Source organism: Trichosurus vulpecula, chromosome 2 (genome assembly GCF_011100635.1).
Source record: "Trichosurus vulpecula isolate mTriVul1 chromosome 2, mTriVul1.pri, whole genome shotgun sequence".
In the NCBI taxonomy this organism is placed as follows: Eukaryota; Metazoa; Chordata; class Mammalia; order Diprotodontia; family Phalangeridae; genus Trichosurus; species Trichosurus vulpecula.
Genome location: NC_050574.1, coordinates 353,062,688 through 353,083,506, shown reverse-complemented (window position 1 = coordinate 353,083,506; position 20,819 = coordinate 353,062,688). Strand labels below are relative to the sequence as shown.

General features: G+C 37.9%; 1 protein-coding gene across 1 annotated transcript in view; it reads left to right on the top strand.

The window, feature by feature from the left end:
- The first annotated feature begins 2,087 nt into the window (after positions 1–2,087).
- Positions 2,088–20,819, top strand: part of HHLA2 (HERV-H LTR-associating 2) — a 56,383-nt gene continuing 37,651 nt past the window's right edge. Inside the window, exon 1 of the mRNA XM_036745548.1 lies at positions 2,088–2,181. Coding sequence (XP_036601443.1) covers positions 2,163–2,181 — 19 coding nt within the window. The 5' untranslated portion in view covers positions 2,088–2,162. The remainder of the gene's footprint in view (positions 2,182–20,819) is intronic.

The following is a 20,819-nucleotide window of genomic DNA, read 5'->3' as shown; positions in this document are numbered from 1 at the left end:
AACAGGCTATAGATGTGTTTGCTATGTTGTCAGACAAAGGATATTCCTTTGCAAAGCAGAATTAAGAACACAGTCTCTTTTCCTGAAATTTCCCAGCAAACTGAATATGTATGGATGTCTATATACCTAATTCTAGACCACTTTCCTTCTTCAGCCTGGAAGGTTCTTCAGGTCTGCCCAAGGATTGCTGATTTTATCATAATGAGTCATTTAATGACGTGAGCCCCTCACAATAGCTCTGTGTTTATTCAGGGATCAGAGCAGAGGTATGAAACACACAGTTGGCTGAGCAGTCCCAAGTGCCCAGGGACCAGATCAAAATGTAATTGGGAAAATTTTAACAAAATTAATAAAAATATAATACAACATAAATAATGTTAATACATGGTTTTCTAAGTCAATATACAGTCCATAGGACTTAGAGCCTTAGAGGCCCTTATTTATTAGAGTTTGATACCATTTGATACCATTAGGCTAGAGAATAATATAATATAATAAAATTCTGAGAATTGTAACAAGCCCACACCTACGGAAGACAGCCTTCAGCACAGGGGCTAATGGAGGTGCCTAAGATTTTGGTGGAATTTTACCAAATATACTCCTCTCTCTATCTCTATGTATTTGTGTCTCCTATCCTTTTATTTTTTCTACTGTTCTTGCTCTTCCTGTCCCCATGTCTCTTCTCCCCCACTAGACCTGCATATATTATCTATGACTTCGTTTGCTTAATCCAGCTGCTGGCACTCAGGACTAGAGTGGACCTAGGGCTGGTGAATTAATGATTGATGTTCAGTCGTTTCAGTCATGTCTGTCTCTTTGTGACCCCATTTGGGGTTTTCTTGGCAAAGATACTGGAGTGATTTGACATTTCCTTCTCTAGCTCCTTTTACAGATGAGAAAACTGAGGCAAACAGGAAATTAAGTAACTTGCCCAGGGTCACACAGCTTGTAAGTGTTTGAGAGTGGATTTTAACTTAGATCTTCCTGACTCCAAGTCTGTTGTTCTACCCACTGCATCACCTAGCTGCTCAGTTCGTGTTATAGCTATTGCCTTATTCTACTATGCCAAGAGCCATAACTCGGGTAGAATAACTAGGACTTTGCCCAAGGATAGAACAGAACGGCACCAGCCTGGACTATGCTCCTTACCAAAGGTAGTTGCCTCCACATAAACTTTTCCACTATGATAATAGTCTATCCCCTGTGATGATAGCCTTATCCTGGGTCAACCAGGTCTTCAAGACAGCTTCCTTGCCTTTTAGGGGGGGAAAAGCCTAACTCAACCTCTCTCACCCTCTCATCCTCTCTCTCTCTCTCTCTCTCGCTCTCTCTCTCTCTCTCGTGTGTGTGTGTGTGTGTGTGTGTGTGTGTGTGTGTGTGTATGTGCCAGAAATGGAGAGGTTTGGATCTGGTTCAGTAGAGACAGAATCAATATCAATGAAAGCCCAGTTCCTAAAAAAGTAATCTATGTGGCATTGAACTGGCACTGGAAATAATTCCATTCAGCAAGACTTTATTAAGCCCCTACTATAATCAAGGTACTGTGCTAGGCGGTTGGGATATAAAACCAGAAACAAAAGAATTCCTGCCCTCAAGGAGCCTTTGTTCTATTGGGAGGACATAGCACTCATATTGATAACTAAATATAACACATATACAAAGCATATTAACCTCCCTAGCATCCAAATTTCTTCTTGCCATTTCCCATTATGCTGTCTGGATGCCAGACACAGATTCAGTATCTGAACCAGGAAGTGCTAACATTTGAGCCACTTGTAAGGCAGGTAACAGTTTGATTCCAATTTCAGTGGCATCTTTATAATCCCAGGTGGAAGTTGCTTTATACTTCCTTATGGCTTCTTTTCTGACAGAAAACAATTTCTAAAAATATGGTTGAGAACGTTAAAATAGTGCCAGATACTCATTAACCGCCTTACTTGGCTGAACACTGAAATTTCAACAGGGCTATTTCTAAATCAGGTCTTTGTACAAAAGGGATTGAGTATATTTTTATGCATCACCCTTTATCTTGAAGCAGAGAAATGTGTTACTGTAATTTGCTGTTTCTTTCAATAGGCATGAATCAAGTAGGTTCGAAGGGCCTAATTTTCAGCTGGTCTGTAAGCTGAACTTTGGATCTGATCCTATCCCTTCAAACTTCCATGAAACATCTTGTGGATGGTAAGAACATACCCTTACTGGCTAATCAGGCATATCTTCCCATAATGATCCACTTTATAAACATTTTTTATCCATCTCTATCTTTATAGAGGACTGAAAACAGTCTCTGGGGTTTCTATTCCTATAAAGGATAAGAAGAAAGAGAAGATGCTTTGTTTTTCAGTTTTGGCCCCAACCTGTATTATACCAAAGCAATAACTTTATTTTAAGTATTTGAAGTTTCTGGAGTTGCTTTAATTTACTATGACAAATTCTTACACTTTCAGGAATTAATACTTGAAAATGTAATAAAAGGTGTAGTGGTACAGGGCTATAATCCTTGTTTCCAGGGAGGCTGAGACTGGTGGATCTCTTGAGTTTAGGAGTTCCAAGCTGCAGAGGGACCACACTAAGTCAGTCAGGCACCAATTTGTTAAGACTCCAGGGCTGCAGGGTCACCACGCTGCATATGAAGGGGCAAACAAGCCAAGGTCAAAAAAAAACAGAGCAGGTGAAAAGTACTGTGATGATCAGTGATAATTGGGCCACGAGTATCCTCTGTACTTGCAGCCTGGGCAAGATAGGATGGCCCAGTCTGAGGAGAGGAAGGATATTATTTAATGATGATAAACTACAGCAAGACGACCACACTATTGCACTTGTCCCCTAATGTCCCAGATGTCAGAAAGTTTGTGTAGCCAGAATGGGCTTTGTTTTCTTTGAATGACTCAGCTTGCCTCGTTGGGCCTCTGGACACTGTGGCTTGCTCTTCCGGGGAGCATGCCGGGAAGCAGACAGCTTCCTGTGTGAGGAGTCATGGGGCTGGCTGAGGGGAGGTGTTAATGTCTATGCTAGGGGGAGGGGCCAACTCAAGAACCAATCGGCCCTGGTCATTTGGGCGGAGCTTGATGATGTCAAAAACCCTATAAGAGGGGAGAGGACAGCTTGAAGATCTCTCTCTTTCCTTTTTCGGTTGGAGCCAGCGACAGTTACGACAGTTACGTCAGTTACAGCGACCGTTACATCGTCAGTTACAGTTGCAGCTTCAGTTACAGACACAGACACAGCTGAGGCAGGAGCTGCCAGTAGCAGAGCTGATCTACGGGAGGAAGCTGAACAAAGACTTCAGTCCAGTGGGTAATCTTATTACCATAAAAGGGGGAAACATGATTTTGCTTTACGCAATCATGTTTCTCTGTAGCCTCCTGGTTACTCTTTCAAGGCGTACTTATTGGGCCTGGAAGATTATGATCAACATATCAAAATGGGGCTTCTGGTTCATGGGTTGGTTACTGTGGAGCCTAAATAAATGTTTTGATTCTTCTGCCTTCTACTTTGAGAGTTTCTTCTATCCGGCGGTTCCGAACCTTTCAGACATGTTTATGATCCTCTTTGAGATTATAAACTCTGCCCTCCTGATACAGTTTGTTTTACAAAAGTGTCATCTGTTAGCTCTTACTGAACCTTTCCTATGTTGCTCATTTGTAGTATTTCAGTACAGAATGAAAAGTCTTGTTTGTAAATTTCCCATCTATAAAGTAGGTAAACTAATACATGGACTCTTTCTACAGATGTGTATAAATAAATTGATTTGCTCTTTCTCCAAATGGGAGAGGAACTATTGAATATGAAGTCCAATAGGCCAAGGTCTTTCAGGGACTGGGGCAAAGAACTATTAGGCATACTCATCATATATAAAGGTTAGCTTATTTAATATGGATAATAGAAAAAAATAATCTGGTATTTAAGGCCTATTCAAATGTAACAAACTCCTGGGGCTGAGGATTCTCAGCTCTGGATTATGGAGAAAGCTTGTCTAAGGAATCTGATCTAACACTTTTTTGAGCCCAAAACCAGGAATAATATAACCTGACCCCTTTGGTTATCACTCTTTTGGAAGTCTCACTAAAGCAGGGATTCTTAACCTAGAATCCATGACCTTATTTTGTTTTTAACATTTTGATAACTGTATTTTTAAGAAGGGGACCATAGTCTTCACCAGACTGCTAAAGGGGTCTGTGACACAAAGAAAGGTTAAGAACCCTGCTAAAGGAAAAAGTATCCATAGCAGCAGCAATAGCAAGCCTAGATAATTTATTTAAATGGACTATTGGTCAGACTTTAAGCTCCCCACCCCAACCCCCACCCCAATCCTGAGTTGTATTCTCTTGTACTAATTCCATGTTGGGTCTGTAAATGTTGCATATAAAGATATCTAAGGCAACTGGAAAGGTAGGCTTCTTTCTCTTTCCTCTAATTAAGATACATCAATCATTAAGCTACACCAGATAGCTGGATGCATGTGTATGTGTATATACGTACACACACATGTAGTGAGAGATAGTGAATCATAAAAGCTAACTATAGAAGAATGTGTGCATATACATGAAGTTATAGAAACTAATTGTTGCTACAATATAGATTGCAAAAGAAAGAGCAAATATTCAATACACTAAATCTAGTAAAAGATTCACAGATTACTTATTGAACAAGCATGGGTGCCATAAATTCTATGCCTAGTGGCTAGCTTTATTATGTTGCTTAGCTACTCTTAGGTAATCTGCATGCCATAAAGCATGATAAATAGTCTGCTAGAAGGATTTTTTAAAAATTCCTGAATGCCATTATATACCTTCTGAAATTGAGGAGAATTCCTAGATGAGATGATGTATTTAGGGTTTGATGGACTTTTCAGTTTCCTGAAAATAAAAAGGATTAAGATTGTAGGGAAAATACTAGAGAGCTTTTTAATTTCTACTTTTCCAAATGCCTTCCAAGTACTATGTCTTCACTTCATCAGTTGTTCCTGATTAAAATAGCACAGACAGAGTTATTAAGCTTATTTCAGGGATAAGGAAAAGAAAAGCTAGATTTGAAGCTCTTCATAGGCAGGCAACTGTAAGTTTGTCTCAAATAGCACCTAGGATAGAGTCAACCAATTATTTTGTGGAGAAAATGCTTTTAATTTTTAAAAAAATTATTGAAAATAGTACATGAATTCACTCTATTTTCTATTTTAAGCACAAAATATTCTATACTTTCTATTTACCAAGTTTTTCTCTTTTATTCTAACTTATAATGTTAAATATTCTTTCCCAAATTATTATTTGTTAACCATTTCTTACCTATGGACTGTCACATGATATTTCCATAGCCTCTGGTCCTATCCTAACTTACATTCAGCTGTTACTTATGTGGCTTTGGGATTTTAGTCATAAAGGAATTTCTTCTGAATGTGCATATTGCAACATATCCATACCTTCTCTGGTTGTTTGGTTCTTGTCCATGTCCTCTCAGGAGTCCTCCACAGAGGACAGATTCATGATACTACAGTCTTCCTTTGTGTCTTTTAACTTTTTTATCCATCTGTTATTTCTATTTTTGTGTGCAAGTTATTGTAAGTAGTGTACCACAGTCTATGCACACCCATAATGCATCTCTCCATTGTCCTTCATGTCATTTACAATGTTATTTCTTCAGTGATTGCAGTGTTTTATGATTCAAAGCCAACAGAAGAATATTGGCGTTTAAAAGATGTCTTTTCAAAGAAAATGTCTAAAATGTCATATCCTGGGATCCAGAGATTCAGCTGCTGGACACAGACCCCCAATGAGTTCAGAGAGAAAAAGAAATACACCATGTATACCAAAATATTTAGAGCAGCACTTTTTATAGTAACAAAAAATTGCAAAAAATGTAATGGAATATACTGTTCTCTTAAAATTATGAATCTGATAAATTCAGAAAGCATGGAAAGACCTAAATGAGTTGATGCAAAGTGAAGTAAGCAGAACAAGGAAAAAATATGCATGATTACTGCAACGATGTATAACAAGACTTGTGAGGTTATGCTCAGATCACCTAACATGGAGATTACTTGGATCTTCTACAAGTTGGTAGGACCCGTGTTAGGTGATGAAGGCATTACAGAGCCCATTACAAAAGCCAATTTCTCAGCCCACAGATGGCAAGGAGATCAAACAACTGGTCAGAAGGAGATTGCAAGGGTCTCTTTGTTAGCACTTAGGCAAGATTCTCTTGCTTTGCCCATACTTGGATCTGGGGCACAGTCCTGGGTGGCAGTCTCAGGGTGAGGAGGAGCACTAGCATATCAGAGCTTGTGGCAGCAGTGGAGAGTGGACCATCCTCACAGTTCTAGGACAGAAAAGAGTGCTTTTAGTTGCTCACAGACTAGCACAGGCCAGGAGAGGAGTAAACACCTCTCCTCAGATCATACCACCTTGGAAGAACTAAAAACTTACAGGCCCCTAGAAGTATCTCTGGAAACAGCTGCACAAAAACCCTGAAGCTTGGGACAGTGTGCCCTCCATGCTGGAAGCAGAGCCCTACTTTAACATAGAGTTAAAAAGTCAAGTAATAGGCTGGGAAGATGATCAAACAATGGGAAAAACCTGTGACTTTAGAAACTTATTTTGGTGACAAGGAAGATCAAAACACACACTTAGAAGAAGATTACAAAGTCAAAGCTCCTACATCCAAAGCCTCCAAGAAAAATATGAATTGATCTCAGGCCATGGAAGAGCTCAAAAAGGATTTTGAAGATCAAGTAAAAGAAGTAGAGGAATAATTGGGAAGAGAAATGAGAATGATACAAGAAAATCATGAAAAACGAGTCAACAGCCTGGTAAAGGAGACCCCCAAAAATACAGAAAAAATAACACTTGACCAAATGGCAAAAGAGTTCCAAAAAGCCAAATGAGGAGAAGGATACCTTAAAAAGCAGAATTGGCCAAATGGAAAAGGAGGTCCAAAAGCCCACTGAAGAAAATAGTTCCTTAAAAATTAGAATGGGGCAAATGAAACTAATGACTTTATGAGAAATCAAGAAATCATAAAACAAAACCAAAAGAATGAAAAAAAATAGAAGACAATGTGAAATATCTCGTTGGAAAAACAACTGACCTGGAAAATAGATCCAGGAGAGATAATTTGAAAATGATTGGACTACCTGAAAGCCATAATCAAAAAAAAAAAAAGAAGAAGAACCTAGACCTCATCTTTTAAGAAATTATCAAGGAAAACCTCTTCATCTATTGTGAATTTTCCTTTTTCATTTAAGATTTTGGCAATTTGGTTTTCCTCTTTTAAAAATAAAATCAACTAATTCTGTCTGGGTTCTTAACTTCTCATTTATCTTTTTTGTTAGATTTGTTTCATCTGAAAGAGACACAGTGAAGTCATTTTTTAAAAACTACCTGTCTTCCACCTCACCCTTGTTTCATTGACCAAAATATTAAACAAAAAAGGAAAATTCACAATAGATGAAGAGGAGATAAAAGAAATTTTTTGGAGCTATTTAACCCAATTATTTGCTAAAAGATCTGATAGCCCTAAATGGATGCATATTTAAAGAAAATATAAGACATATAGATTAATAGAACAAAAAAGAATTTAAGTAACCCAATCCCAGAAATAGAAATTGAATAAAATATGTGAATTAAAAAAACAAGTTAGATGGACTTACATTAGAATTTTGTCAAATATTAAAAAAAACAATGAATTAACTCCAGGATTACATGACTTACTAACAAAAATAGAAAAACAAAATATCTCATCAAATTTTTCCTATGAGACAAGAACGATCTTGATACAAAAAACAGAGAGACAAATAATTGGAAGAAAAATATAGAGTGGTATCACTAATGAGTATTGGTACAAAAATATTGAATAAAATTTTAGGAAAAGGCTGTAACAATATATTTTTAAATGATTCACTCTGACCAGGTTGTATTTATATCAGGAATTCAGAGTTGTTTCAGCACTTTGAAAACTATAAGCATAAAAGACAGATTTAATTACAAAAATATAAAAAAATCACATGATTATATTAATAGAGGAAGAAAAAGTTTTTGACCAAATATTTACTAGTTTATGTCAAAATCTCTAAAAAGCATAGGAATAAATGGACATCTCTTTAATGTGGTAAACAATCATCCATATAAAACCAAGACCTTGTATTGTGAATTATAGAACAACAGTACAGGCCTTTCCGTTGAGGTCAGAGATAAAGTTAGGATGTCTGTTGTTACCACTATAATTTGAAATAGCTCTACAAATATAGTAGGAAATGTGTACTGGCAAAAAGGAAAAAATTCTCACTATTCACAGATAATATAGTTTAGTTAGAGAGCCATAGAGATACAACAAAAACTAAAACAGTAAATAACTTAAGTAGAATAGCAAGTTATAAAATAAAACTACAAAAACCATCAGTCTCTATATTACTCCCAGTAGGAGCCAGGAAAAAATTACATTCAAGATAATTATAAAATGTATAAAATATTTGAAAATCATCCTACCAAGATATATTCAAGACATATAAATGCAATCATAACACACTCCTTACAGAAATAAATCACTTGAATGATTGGAGAGAAAGTAATCATTCACATTGGTCCATGGCAGTATAAGAATGATAAAGATATTGCATAAATTAATTTGCAATGTTAGTGCTATCCTAATCAAATTGCCAAAGGTTTACTTAAGAGAACTAGAGACATTGATAACAAAATTCATCTAAAGGAACAAAAGATCAAGATTCTCAAGGAAATAGTGAAAAAAGAAGGAATGAAGTATTACCTGATCTCAACCTAATCATCAAAAGTATCTGTTACTTTCATCAACCAAATTTGGTCAACATTATAGTAAAAAATTAGAAAAATTGTTTGATAAATCCACCACAGCTACTTATTCACCAAAAACTGTTAGGAAAGCAAAAGAGCAGTGTGGCAGAAATTAGATTTGGATCAGCATTTACACTATGTAACAGTAAGGGAGGGAAAAGAGGGGAGGAGAAATATAGAACCCAAAATGGTTAAAAAAAATGAAGGTTAGAAATTTTTTTTACATGTAATTGGGAATAAATAAAATATAAAAATAAAAAAAACAAAATAAACACCACTAGTCAACCAGGAAAAAAATAAACTATATAACACAAAAAGAAAAGGAAATGGCAAACTACTTCAGTATCTTTGCCAAGAAAACCCCAAATGAATTCACATAGAGTTGAACATGACTGAAACAACTGAACAACAACACAAAAAACTCCAAATGTCACATGTGACCTAAATATAAAGTCACACTATAAAGAAAAAAAAAGAAGGGAAAAATACTTTTACTTCTATGGCTAAAAATAATATTCATAACTTAACAAGGAATAGAAGAGAAAGTGGAAAATTTCACTGATGGAAAACTGAAATGATTTACACAATCAAAATCAATATAAGACATAGATTAGGACAACTGGAGATGACCCCAGATGCAGTGGGAGACCTTGGCCTTTTTTTCCCACTTAATTGTATTATATTTTTTCAATTGGGGAATGACTTGTATTCTTATAAATTTGACTCAGTTATCTATATATTTGAGAAATGAGGCCTTTATCAGAAACACTGGCTGTAAAAATTATTTCCCAGCTTTCTGCTTTCCTTCTAATCTTGGATGCATTGTTTTTGTTAGTGCAAACCCTCTTTAATTTAATGTAATCAAAATTTATTTTGTACTTCATAATTTTTCTATCTTTTGTTTGATCATAAATTCTTCCCTTCTCCATAGATCTGACAGGTAGACTTTCCTTGCTCTCCTAATTTGCTTATGGTATCACACTCTATGTCTACATCATGTACCCATTTTGACCTTATCTTAGTATAGGGTAAAAGATGTTGGTCTATACCTAGTTTCTGCCATACTGTTTTCCAGTTTTCCCAGCAGTTTTTGTCAAATAGTGAGTTCTTATCCCAAAAGCTGGAGTGTTTGGGTTGATCAAACAGTAGATTACTATAGTCACTGACTACTGCATCTTGTGTACCTAACCTATTCCACTCATCCACCCTCTATTTCTTGGTCAGTACCAAATAGTTTTCATGATTGCCACTTTATAGTATAGTTTTAGAACTAGTACAGCTCAGCTACTTTCCTTTGCATTGTTTTTTTTTTCATTAATTCCCTTGATATTCTTGACCTTTTGTTCTTCCAGATGAGTTTTATTATTTTTTCTAGCTCTATAAAGTAAATTTTTGGTAGTTTGATTGGCATTGAATAATTAAATTAATTTAGATACAATTATCATTTTTATTATATTAGCTAGGTCTGCCCATGAGCAATTCATATTTTTCCAATTGTTTAGATCTGACTTTATTTGTGTGAAAAGTGTTTTGTAATTGTGTTCATATAGTTTCTGGGTTTATCTCAGCAGGTAGATTCCCAAATACTGTCTACAACTATTTTAAATTGAATTTCTTTGTCTCTTGCTATTGGGCTTTGTTGGTAATATATAAAGATGCTGATGATTTACATGGGTTTATTTTATATCCTATAACTTTGCTTAAGTTGTTAATTATTTCAAGTAGCTTTTTAGTTGATTCTCTAGTATTCTCTAAGTATACCATCATATCTGTAAAGAGTGATAATTTTACTTCTTCATTGGCTGTTCTTTTTCCTTCAATTTCTTTTTTTATCTCTTATTGCTAATGTTAAGATTTTTAGCACAACATTGAATAATAGTGGTGACAAGGGGCATCCTTATTTCATCTCTGATCTCATTGGGAAAGTTTCTAGTTTATCCCTATTAGAGATAATGTTGCTGATGGTTTTAGATAGACACTGCTTTTCGTTTTAAGGAAACTCCATTTATTCCTATGCTCTCTAGTATTTTAAATAGGAATGGGTATTGTATTCTGTCAAAGGCTTTTTCTTTTTTTTCTTTTTAAATTATTATTTATTTATTTAATATTTTTAGTTTTCAGCATTGATTTCCATGAGTTTGAATTACAAATTTTCTCCCCATTTCTACCCTCCCCCCCACTCCAACATGGCATATATTCTGATTGCCCCATTCCCCAGTCAGCCCTCCCTTCTGTCACCCCACTCCCCCCCATCCCCTTTTCCCTCACTTTTTTGTAGGGCAAGATGGATTCCTATGCCCCATTGCCTGTATATCTTATTTCCTAGTTGCGTGCAAAAACGTTTTTTTTGAACATCTGCTCTTAAAACTTTGAGTTCCAAATTCCCTCCCCTCTTCCCTCCCCCCCACCCTCCCTAAGAAGGCAAGCAATTCAACATAGGTCACATGTGTATCATTATGCAAAACCCTTCCACAATACTCATGTTGTGAAAGACTAACTATATTTTGCTCATTCCTGTCCTATCCCCCTTTATTCAGTTTTTTTCCCTTGACCCTGTCCCTTTTCGAAAATGTTTGCTTCTGATTACCTCCTCCTCCTATCTGCCCTCCCTTCTATCATTCCCCCTTTTTTATCTCCTTCCTCCTTCTTTCCTGTGGGGTAAGATACCCAATTGAGTGTATATGTTATTCTCTCCTCAGGTCAAATCCGATGACAGCAAGATTCACTCATTCCCCCTCACCTGCTCCCTCTTCCCTTCCAATGAACTGCTTTTTCTTGCCACTTTTATGTGAGCTAATTTACCCCATTCTATCTCTCCCTTTCTCCCTCTCTCAATATATTCCTCTCTCATCCCTTGATTTGATTTTGATTTGATTTTTTTTATATCATCCCTTCATATTCAACTCACCCTGTGCCCTCTGTCTATATATATATATATATATATATATATATATATATATATATATATATATATATATATATATACACATATATTCCCTTCAGCTACCCTAATACTGAGGTCTCATGAATTATACACATCATATTTCCATGTAGGAATGTAAACAAAACAGTTCAACTTTAGTAAGTCCCTTATGATTTGTCTTTCTTGATTTGTCTTTCTTGTTTACCTTCTCATGCTTCTCTTGATTCCTGTGTTTGAAAGTCAGATTTTCTATTCAGCTCTGGTCATTTCAGTGAGAAACCTTGAAAGTCCTCTATTTCATTGAAAATCCCTATTTTGCCTTGGAGCATGATACTCAGTTTTTCTGGGTAGGTGATTCTTGGTTTTAATCCTAGCTCCTTGTTTCAACAATCCGGCTAGCAGCTGTTGTGGGGGCAAAAGCCCAACAACAAGCACGCTACCAGCACACTGCAAAAGCACAGGTTCTTTTGATCTGCTTAACTAAGGAAAGCTATGTGAAGGGGTTGACAAGCTTACTTTAATTCAGCATACAAATATCATTCACTTAGTTCAGGGGGAAAAGCCAGCACCCTAAACTTCAGAACAAATACAAACAAATTACAAACATTAGCAGACAGACTTTGTCTGATTCAAATCCCAATACATAGTTACCAGAGTTCAACAAAGTCTCAGCATCTGGGTTTATGAGCTGGAGGGCTCCTTAGCTACAGCTGCCTGGAGTCTCTGCATCAGCACCATCATGAGTGAGAGCCCTGCGCAAATGGCTCTGTCCTCTCTTCTTATAGGGCTTCAGACGTCATCAAACGTCATCTGAATGACCAGAACTTAGGCTGCTATGATTGGTTCTTGAGTTAGTTCCTCCCCTTAGGACACTGGGAGGTTCGCATCCACATAGGGTAGGTTAACACCTAATAGGGGTTAGAGCCTGGGGCTTAGCACTTAGTAACACTCAATGAAATACACTGAATTACTCAAAGCAAACAAAAGCCAAACTCTTCAAGGGCACTTGTTTAACTAACTGCTAAGGGCCCATTTTGCTTACCAACACACTCCTTTGACCTCCAGAATATCATATTCCAAGCCCTTTGGTCCCTTAATGTAGAAGCTGCTAGATCTTGAGTTATTCTGATTGTGTTTCCACAATACTCAAATTGTTTCTTTCTGGCTTCTTGTAGTATTTTCTCCTTGATTTGGGAGCTCTGGAATTTGGCAACAATATTCCTAGGAGTTTTCTTTTTGGGATGTTTTTGAGGAGGTGATCTGTGGATTCTTTCAATTTCCATTTTACTCTCTGGCTCTAGAATATCGGGGCAGTTCTACTTGATAATTTCTTGAAAGATGATATCTAGGCTCTTTTTTTCATCATGGCTTTCAGGTAGTCCAAGAAATTTAAAGTTATCTCTCCTGGATCTATTTTCCAGGTCAGTGGTTTTTCCAGTGAGGTATTTCACATTGTCTTCCATTTTTTCATTCCTTTGGTTCTGTTTTATAATATATTGATTTCTCATAAAGTCACTGGCTTCCACTTGCTCTAGCCTAATTTTTAAGTTAGTATTTTCTTCAGTGGTCTTTTGGACCTCCTTTTCCATTTGGCTAATTCTGCCTTTCAAGGCATTCTTCTCCTCATTGTCTTTTTGGAGCTCTTTTGCCATTTGACTTAGTCTGTTTTTTTAAAGTGTTCTTTTCTTCAGTATTTTTTTGGGTCTCCTTTAGCAATTCATTGACTTGTTTTTCATGATTTTCTTGCATCATTCTCATTTCTCTTCCCAATTGTTCCTCTACTTGCTTTTCCAAATCCTTTTTGAGGTCTTCCATGGCCTGAGACCAGTTCATGTTTTTCTTGCAGGCTTTTGATGTAGTCTCTTTGACTTTGTTGACTTCTTCTCTCTGTATGTTTTGGTCTTCTTTGTCACCAAAGAAAGATTCCAAAGTCTGAGTCTGAATCTGAGACTGGTTTCACTGCCTGGCCATATTCCCAGCCAACTTACTTGACCCTCGAGTTTTTCGTAGGGGTATGACTACTTGTAGAGTAAAGAGTACTTTGTTCTAAGCTTGAGGGGATGCACTGTTGTTTTCAGAGCTATTTCTATACAGCCAGCTCTGCCACACCAGCACTCCTCCTTCCCCAAGAACCCCCAACCTGGACCTGACTCAGATCTTAAGCAGGCTCTGCATTCCTGCTCTCAGGTTGGTCCTGGCACAGCCCACACTGGGCTTTGCTCCCCTCTGCTCCTAGCTCTGTGCGATAGACCTCACCCAGCAACCATCCAGGCTGTCCTGGACTGGAACCCTGCTTCCCTCTGCTATTTTGTGGGTTCTGCAGTTCTAGAATTTGATCAGAGCCATTTTTGATAGGTGTTTGGAGGGTCATGGGGGAGAGCTTTAGGCAAGTCCCTGCTTTCCAGCCACCATCTTGGCTCTGCCTCTCAAAGGCTTTTTTCTGAATCTATTGAGATAATCATATAATTTCTGTTAGTTTTGTTATTGATATGGTCAATCATGTTGATAGTTTCCTTCTATTGAACCAGTCCTGCATTTCTGCTATAAATCCCACCTGGTCATAGTATATTATCCTTGTGATAAATTGCTGTAATCTCTTTTGTAATATTGTTGTGGTTGGGGTTCTAGGGCGGGCACTTTGCTTCTGCACTGGGGCTTGAGGCTTCACTGCTGGCCTGTTGTGCCACTGGCCTTTTAGGCCAGGACTGAGGGGCCTCAGTTGCTCATCTGTGCTGTGGCTAAGACCTTCCCTGGCTTGCCTGGACACTTCCTGAGCTGGGCTGTGCTTCCCTTTTACCCAGTTGAGGCAGGCCTTTCCTGGAGTCCTTCTAAGTTATATTAAGTTGGAAAATTGTTTCACTCTGGTTTGTTTGTTTTGTTTTGTTTGTAAGTTCTGTTCCTCTAGAATCTGTTTAGAGGCTTGATTTATCATTGTTTCAGAGGGAAACTGGGGAGAACTCAGGCAACTTCCTGGATTTTCTCTGCCATCTCCGTTCCACCCTCCCGTTGGCCTTTTTAAACTAAGGTCATTCTGAGATCTCAGTTAGTCTGGGGAAATACCCATTCAGTGATTAAGGCTAGGCAAGAAATGATAGTGGTCAATGGCTAACCCCTAGTGCTGTGATGCTGTATTTTGATCAGTATAAAACATTGATGTTTCCCTACATAAAGTTTTGGAGTCTAGAAATGGCCATTCCGTTGCCACTGATGGCAAAAATAGATCGTTATAGAAAAGCTAGCAAATCTCTTCAATTTTCCATTAAGTTGTTGCTATCCTTCTAGTCTCATCTATGAATGATCCTGGGGTTATCAGGTTTAGGACTTATAACAAGCTTTTTATAGACTCATTTTCCCCTTTAGTAGTTTTCACTGTTTTAGTGGTACACTGAATGTAATTTTATGCCATTCATCTTCCTCATATTGTGCAAGTAAGTTTGTATTTTAAATGGGTGGTACCATTAGCTGTCACATCTTTCTACTTAGCTAGGAGATCAACTGTTTCCTGGCTGAGGCATCTTAGAATATGAGAACTAATTACTTGCCACTGCTTTACAACTTGCTCTGGAGATTGAGTTCCCCATTTTCTCCCAAGGTTGTCCAAAAATCTAACTCTCTCTATCTCTTTTCCCGTTCCTGAATTTCTTTCTCTGAACTGTACTTTCAAAGCAGATGCATATGATGTTAATATGTTTACCCCTCAAAATGATTCCCCATTCACTCTATGTAGCACAATGCCTGGCACATAGTAAGTGCTTATGTTGTCATGTAGAATCGCTCTCGTTGGGTAAATAATACCATTTGGTTTTTTATAGAAGTAAAATCTTCTTTTATTTGGAAACCATCCAATAAGAGAAGTGAAGATGGCTTCTTTGTGGCCCTATGCAAGGCTGAATGTACCCAGAGTTGGAGCCAGGAAGAATTTAGTCGTAGCAGCTGAGCATTATGGTGTAGTAATAGAAAGGGCTAGAGTCAGGAGACATGGGTTCTGCTATTTACTAGCTATGGGAACATAAACAAAGCATCTCATTTGTCAAAGCTTTGGTTGCCTCATCTACATCTAGACTCTCTGAAGTCCTTTTTGCTTTGGTTGGTAGCTTTTGTTTTTCACCTACAATTTTCTGGATCTTTTAGGTACCAGAAAAAGTGGGAAAAAATGCAGGGCTGGGAGAGCCTCTGGGATTGTAACGTTAGTGGAGTTGCCTGACATTATTCTAGTTTCTCTCAGAGAAAGATTTTTGAGAAGAGAATCACTGGAAGGGGAGTAGCAGAAATCCTGCAAGCCAGCAAATGGAGGCATTGGGTGGTGGGTAACCTCTAGGCATTCCTGCTCACTGCCTGAGACTCCTATGGGGAATAAGGATGCTTTATGAGGAGACATAGAGAACTTTGCCTGGAATGCTAGCCAGGAGTAGGAATTGAGAAGATAGTTTCTGCTGAACCCTTGTGACTTTGGAGGAAATCTTCTGAAGCACTTCTTTGACTAAATCTCCATGAAAACTCTACCTTCTTTTTGTGGGAGAAGATATAGAGACACTGCCAAGAGAGTAGTGGAGGGGAGTTCAGTATAGTTCCACTTCTGTGGAAGTATTTTAAAAGCAATATTTTGTCCATTTCCATTCTGCTTTAGCAAAATAACAAATTTAAATCATATTTGAATGGCTAATTCATTCATTATCCCATGAAGTTGGGGAAGAGACTAAGATCCTATGAGAAGGTGAGTTAGTCATTAGCTAAATCATGTGTATTGTTAAGGAATATCCATCCCCACCCATCCACCCCTCCCCACCCTCAGTTTAGATACCAATCTTAAAGTTACTAGAAGGAAAAGATTAGGAGATGAGTAGGGAGGGGGAGGTCTTCCTTACACATGTACTCAGAGAATGAATAGGTCCATCTGGGTTGAGGATGCCAGGGATGGTCAACCATGCACAGTTTATCTGGCTTACCCAGATAAAAAACCTCAAGTAGGTACCCAAGACACACTCCCTTGATAGGTTCCCCTAGTTGTCAGTATAGGTCTGTTGGCTCTGTCATAAGTCCTTCTTTTCTCTCTCTACACTCTTTCATGGGGTGACATTAGCTCCCATGGATTTATCATGTCTATGCATATAACTCTCAGATCTTTGTATCTAGCCTTTGTTTCTTTCCTGAGCTCCAATCCTGTATCCCCAGTTGCCTACTGGACATTCAAAGTGAATGCTCTATAGGCATTTCAAACTCCATGTCCAAAATAGATATCATTACCTTTCCCCTAAACCTACTCCCTCCTCCAAACTTCCCTATCTCTGCTGAGGCACATTCTCTAGTCACTGAAGCTCACAACTTCTGCGTCAACTTTGTCCTGAACTGAATTGCTATATCAGGTCCAGTCTACCTCCACAACTTGTCTCATATTTCTCCCCTTCTCTACACTCGTATAGGCACTGCCCTCACAATCTCTTGTCTGAACTATTGCAATAGCCTCCTAATTGGTCCCATGCCTCAAGTCTCTCCCCACTCCAGCTTCTCCATGCAGCTGCCAAAGTAATTTTCCTAAGGTGCAGACCCAACTATCAATCAATCTACCAAACAACAAGCACTGAGGAAGTCACTAAGCTAGGCGAAGAGGTATAATGATGATAACAAAAAATCCCAGTCCCCAAGGAGCTTGCATTCTATCAAAACAACATGTACATAAATATGAGCATATACAAGATAAACATAAGGGGAAAAGAAGGCTAGTGGAGGGGAGGGTACTAGCATCTGTGGGATCCAGAGTTCCATCAGTGATCAGCTCAGATCTCAACTTCATTTTTCCTCATCCTAGTACCACTCATACCTTGCCAAACCTCAGTCCTGAATTACTCTCACCATCTGCCTCCTCTGTCCCTACTCATGTGCCGTTGAATGGAACTAGAGGATGTTACTCTCACTGGATCCTACGAATTTATGTTATCTGATCTCAGTTGGGATTTCACTGTGGCAAGATAGGTTTTTTTTTCTTTGTAATTGATTTCAAAGTAAGTATTCCAAACCTCTCCTCAAGTGTCTTAATATTCTCCTTCTTCTTATGCTCTCAGCCAAGGATTTTGTCTCCCTTCACTGAGAAAAGGGAGGACATTCACAACAGCCCCTTCCTTCTCCCCTTTTCTACATCAACTTCCAGTCTCTGATAAAGAGTTGGCCCTTCTCTTATTGAAGGCTAACCCCTCTACATTTATCCCATTCCATCTCCTCCTATCTTCTCCAGGAAATTACCTTCTATTATTACCTACTTTTTCTTATCTTTAATCTCTATCTGTCTGCTGGGTCCTTCCCAACCTTAGGCAAATATGACTATCTCCCTCATCCTTAAAAAACAAACAAACAAACAAAAAACCTGCACTTACCCTTCTAGGTCCCCAAGCTATCATCTCTTATTTCTTTTTCTATTAGTAACAAAATTCCTAGAAAAAGCCATCAAATTTTATTACCTCCACTTTCTCTCCTTTCATTGACTTCTCAACCCTTTGCAGCTTTATATTTGACCTCATCAATCAATTGAAACTTTTCTCTCAAAAGCCACAGTGGTCTACTACTTGCCAAATCTGATGATCTTTTTGTCCATCCACAACCTTTTTGACCTCTGCAGCATTTGACACTGCTAAATCCACCCCCTTTCTCTCCTCTTGAATTCTCTCTCCTCTGGATTTCCATGACATGCTTTCTTACTTTTCCTCCTTTTTATATGACCATTCTTCCTCTGTCTCCTCTGCTAGTTTATAATCCATATCAATCACCCTCCCTTGTTGTTCCCTTAGGCTCTGGCTTGGGCCCATTTTCTTTTGGGTCTACACTCCCTCACTTGTTGACCTTATCAGCTCTCTTGGTTTTAATTATTATTTCTATACAGATAACTGCCAGATCAACCCTTAAGGAATCTGGCACAGTTACCTACATATCCAGTTCTAAGTTCTCTTTTTAGCTGCAGTGGGTGGAAGAAAATAATTTATATTTTGCATTTTAGCCAAAATCTGCCAGAATCAATTTATTAATATAAGACCATTTCATTATGGATAATTCAATCTGCTAATAAAAATACCCTCTGACCCAAGCAATGTCCAACTTAGATTTTATAATAATAATGAAACAAAAAAATGAAATATCACCACAAAATAAAACAAAGATAGTTCAAGTCTAGGGTTTTTTATTTACCAAACAGAACCAGAGTAATTTTGATGCCAATTCATGGACTTACTTGAAGTGAGTATCTTCTTGAAAATAACTATGCCTTCTTTAACTGTTCTCTCTAAAGAACAATCCATTTCCCATCTATGCCATTGTCCTAGCTCTTCCACAGGCCCAGAATGCATTCCTTACTTTCTTTCACCTTTTAGAATCCCTAATTTCCTTCAAGACTGAACTCAAGGAAGCCCTTCTTGCTCCATTTATCTGCTAGTATCCATTTCTGCCCCACCCCCATTACCCCCTCATCACTCTATTTTGGATTTAACTTTATTTGTCTAGTTGTCTCCACTAATAGAATGTAAGCCCCTTTAGAGCAGAGATTGTTTCACTTTTGTCTTTTTATCCCTGGTACCTAGCTCAATACTTTGTATATAACAGGAATTTAATAGACACTTATTAATTGATTGATTGAAAGAAGTGACCTGATCTAGATAGAAATTTAGGGAAATTGATTAAATGATTAAATCACACTCCCCAGAGAACTGATGAGATCTGTGTGCAGGTTGAAGCATATTTTTTTCCACTTTCCATATTTTTCCTGCTTTTTCATTGCAATATGGCTAATATGAAAATATGTTTTGATAACTTAACATATATAATGGGTATCACACTGCTTGTCTTCTCAATGGGTGGGGGAGGAACTGGAAGGAGCGAGAGAATTTGGAACTTGAAATTTTTAAATGAATTAAAAAATAAACTTTGTTTGCTGTTCAGTCTTTTTTTAGTCATGTCTGATTCTTCATAACCCCATTTGAGGTTTTCTTGTCAAAGATGCTGAAGTGGTTTACCATTTCCTTCTCCAGCTCGTTTTACAGATGGAGAAACTGAGGCAAGCAGGGTTGAATGACTTGCCCAGGGTCACACAACTAATAAGTATCTGAGGCTAAATTTGAACTCACCATAATGCATCTTCCTGACTTCAGGCCTGGCCCTCTATTTACTGTGCCAGCTAATTGCCCCACTGCTCAAAAAATTGAATCAAAAACTACTAATTAATTAATTTTAAAAAATAAATGTAAAAGCATGAACATGCTAGACTAGACAGAGAAGAACCCAGGAAAGTAATAGAGGATGGTAGATGGTACAGCATTTGAATGACACCATATGCCCAGGATCCTGACTGCCAGATAGGGTCATACATTGATCATAACATCACTTACTTTCATAGCATCACATACCTTTTACTAGCTAAAAGTCACTTTGGAAGATTTGTCAACCTTAAATGAGAAGAGTAAATAAATGTTAGTTTTAGTAATTGAATATCAACTAAGGATCAACAGAGAGTGGGGCAGCTAGGTGGCACAGTGAGTAGAACACCTGTCCTGAAGTTAGGAGGACCCGACTTCAAATCCAGCCTAAGATACTTGACATACTTATTAGCTGTGTGACCTTGGGCAAGTCACTTAACCCCAACTGCCCTGCCTCCCCTCCTCCTCCAAAAAAAAAAAGAATCACAGGAGAAAGGGAAAGTTTGGAGAGGCTGAGGTGAAGAGAAGAATATTATGTAAACTAAACATAAAGTTTTGATATTTCTGTTAACAAAGGTGCACCAATGTTAGGATATTTCCTTCATTTTGGCTCATTCACTTACCACCCACTCCTCCAAACTCCCCACGCAGACACATACAGACATACACAGACACAGACACAGACATAGACGCAGACACAAACACAGACACAGACACACACACACACACACACACACACACACACACATACACTATACCAATACCAAATAGCCAAGATTTAGAGTTTAAAAAAGACCTTAGAAGTAATCTAGTCAAAACTCCTTATTTCACAGGTAAAGAAGGGGGAAGAGGAAAGGAACAAGTACATATGTGATATCTAGATTATGCCAGGCACAGTGTAAAGCTAAGACTTTACAA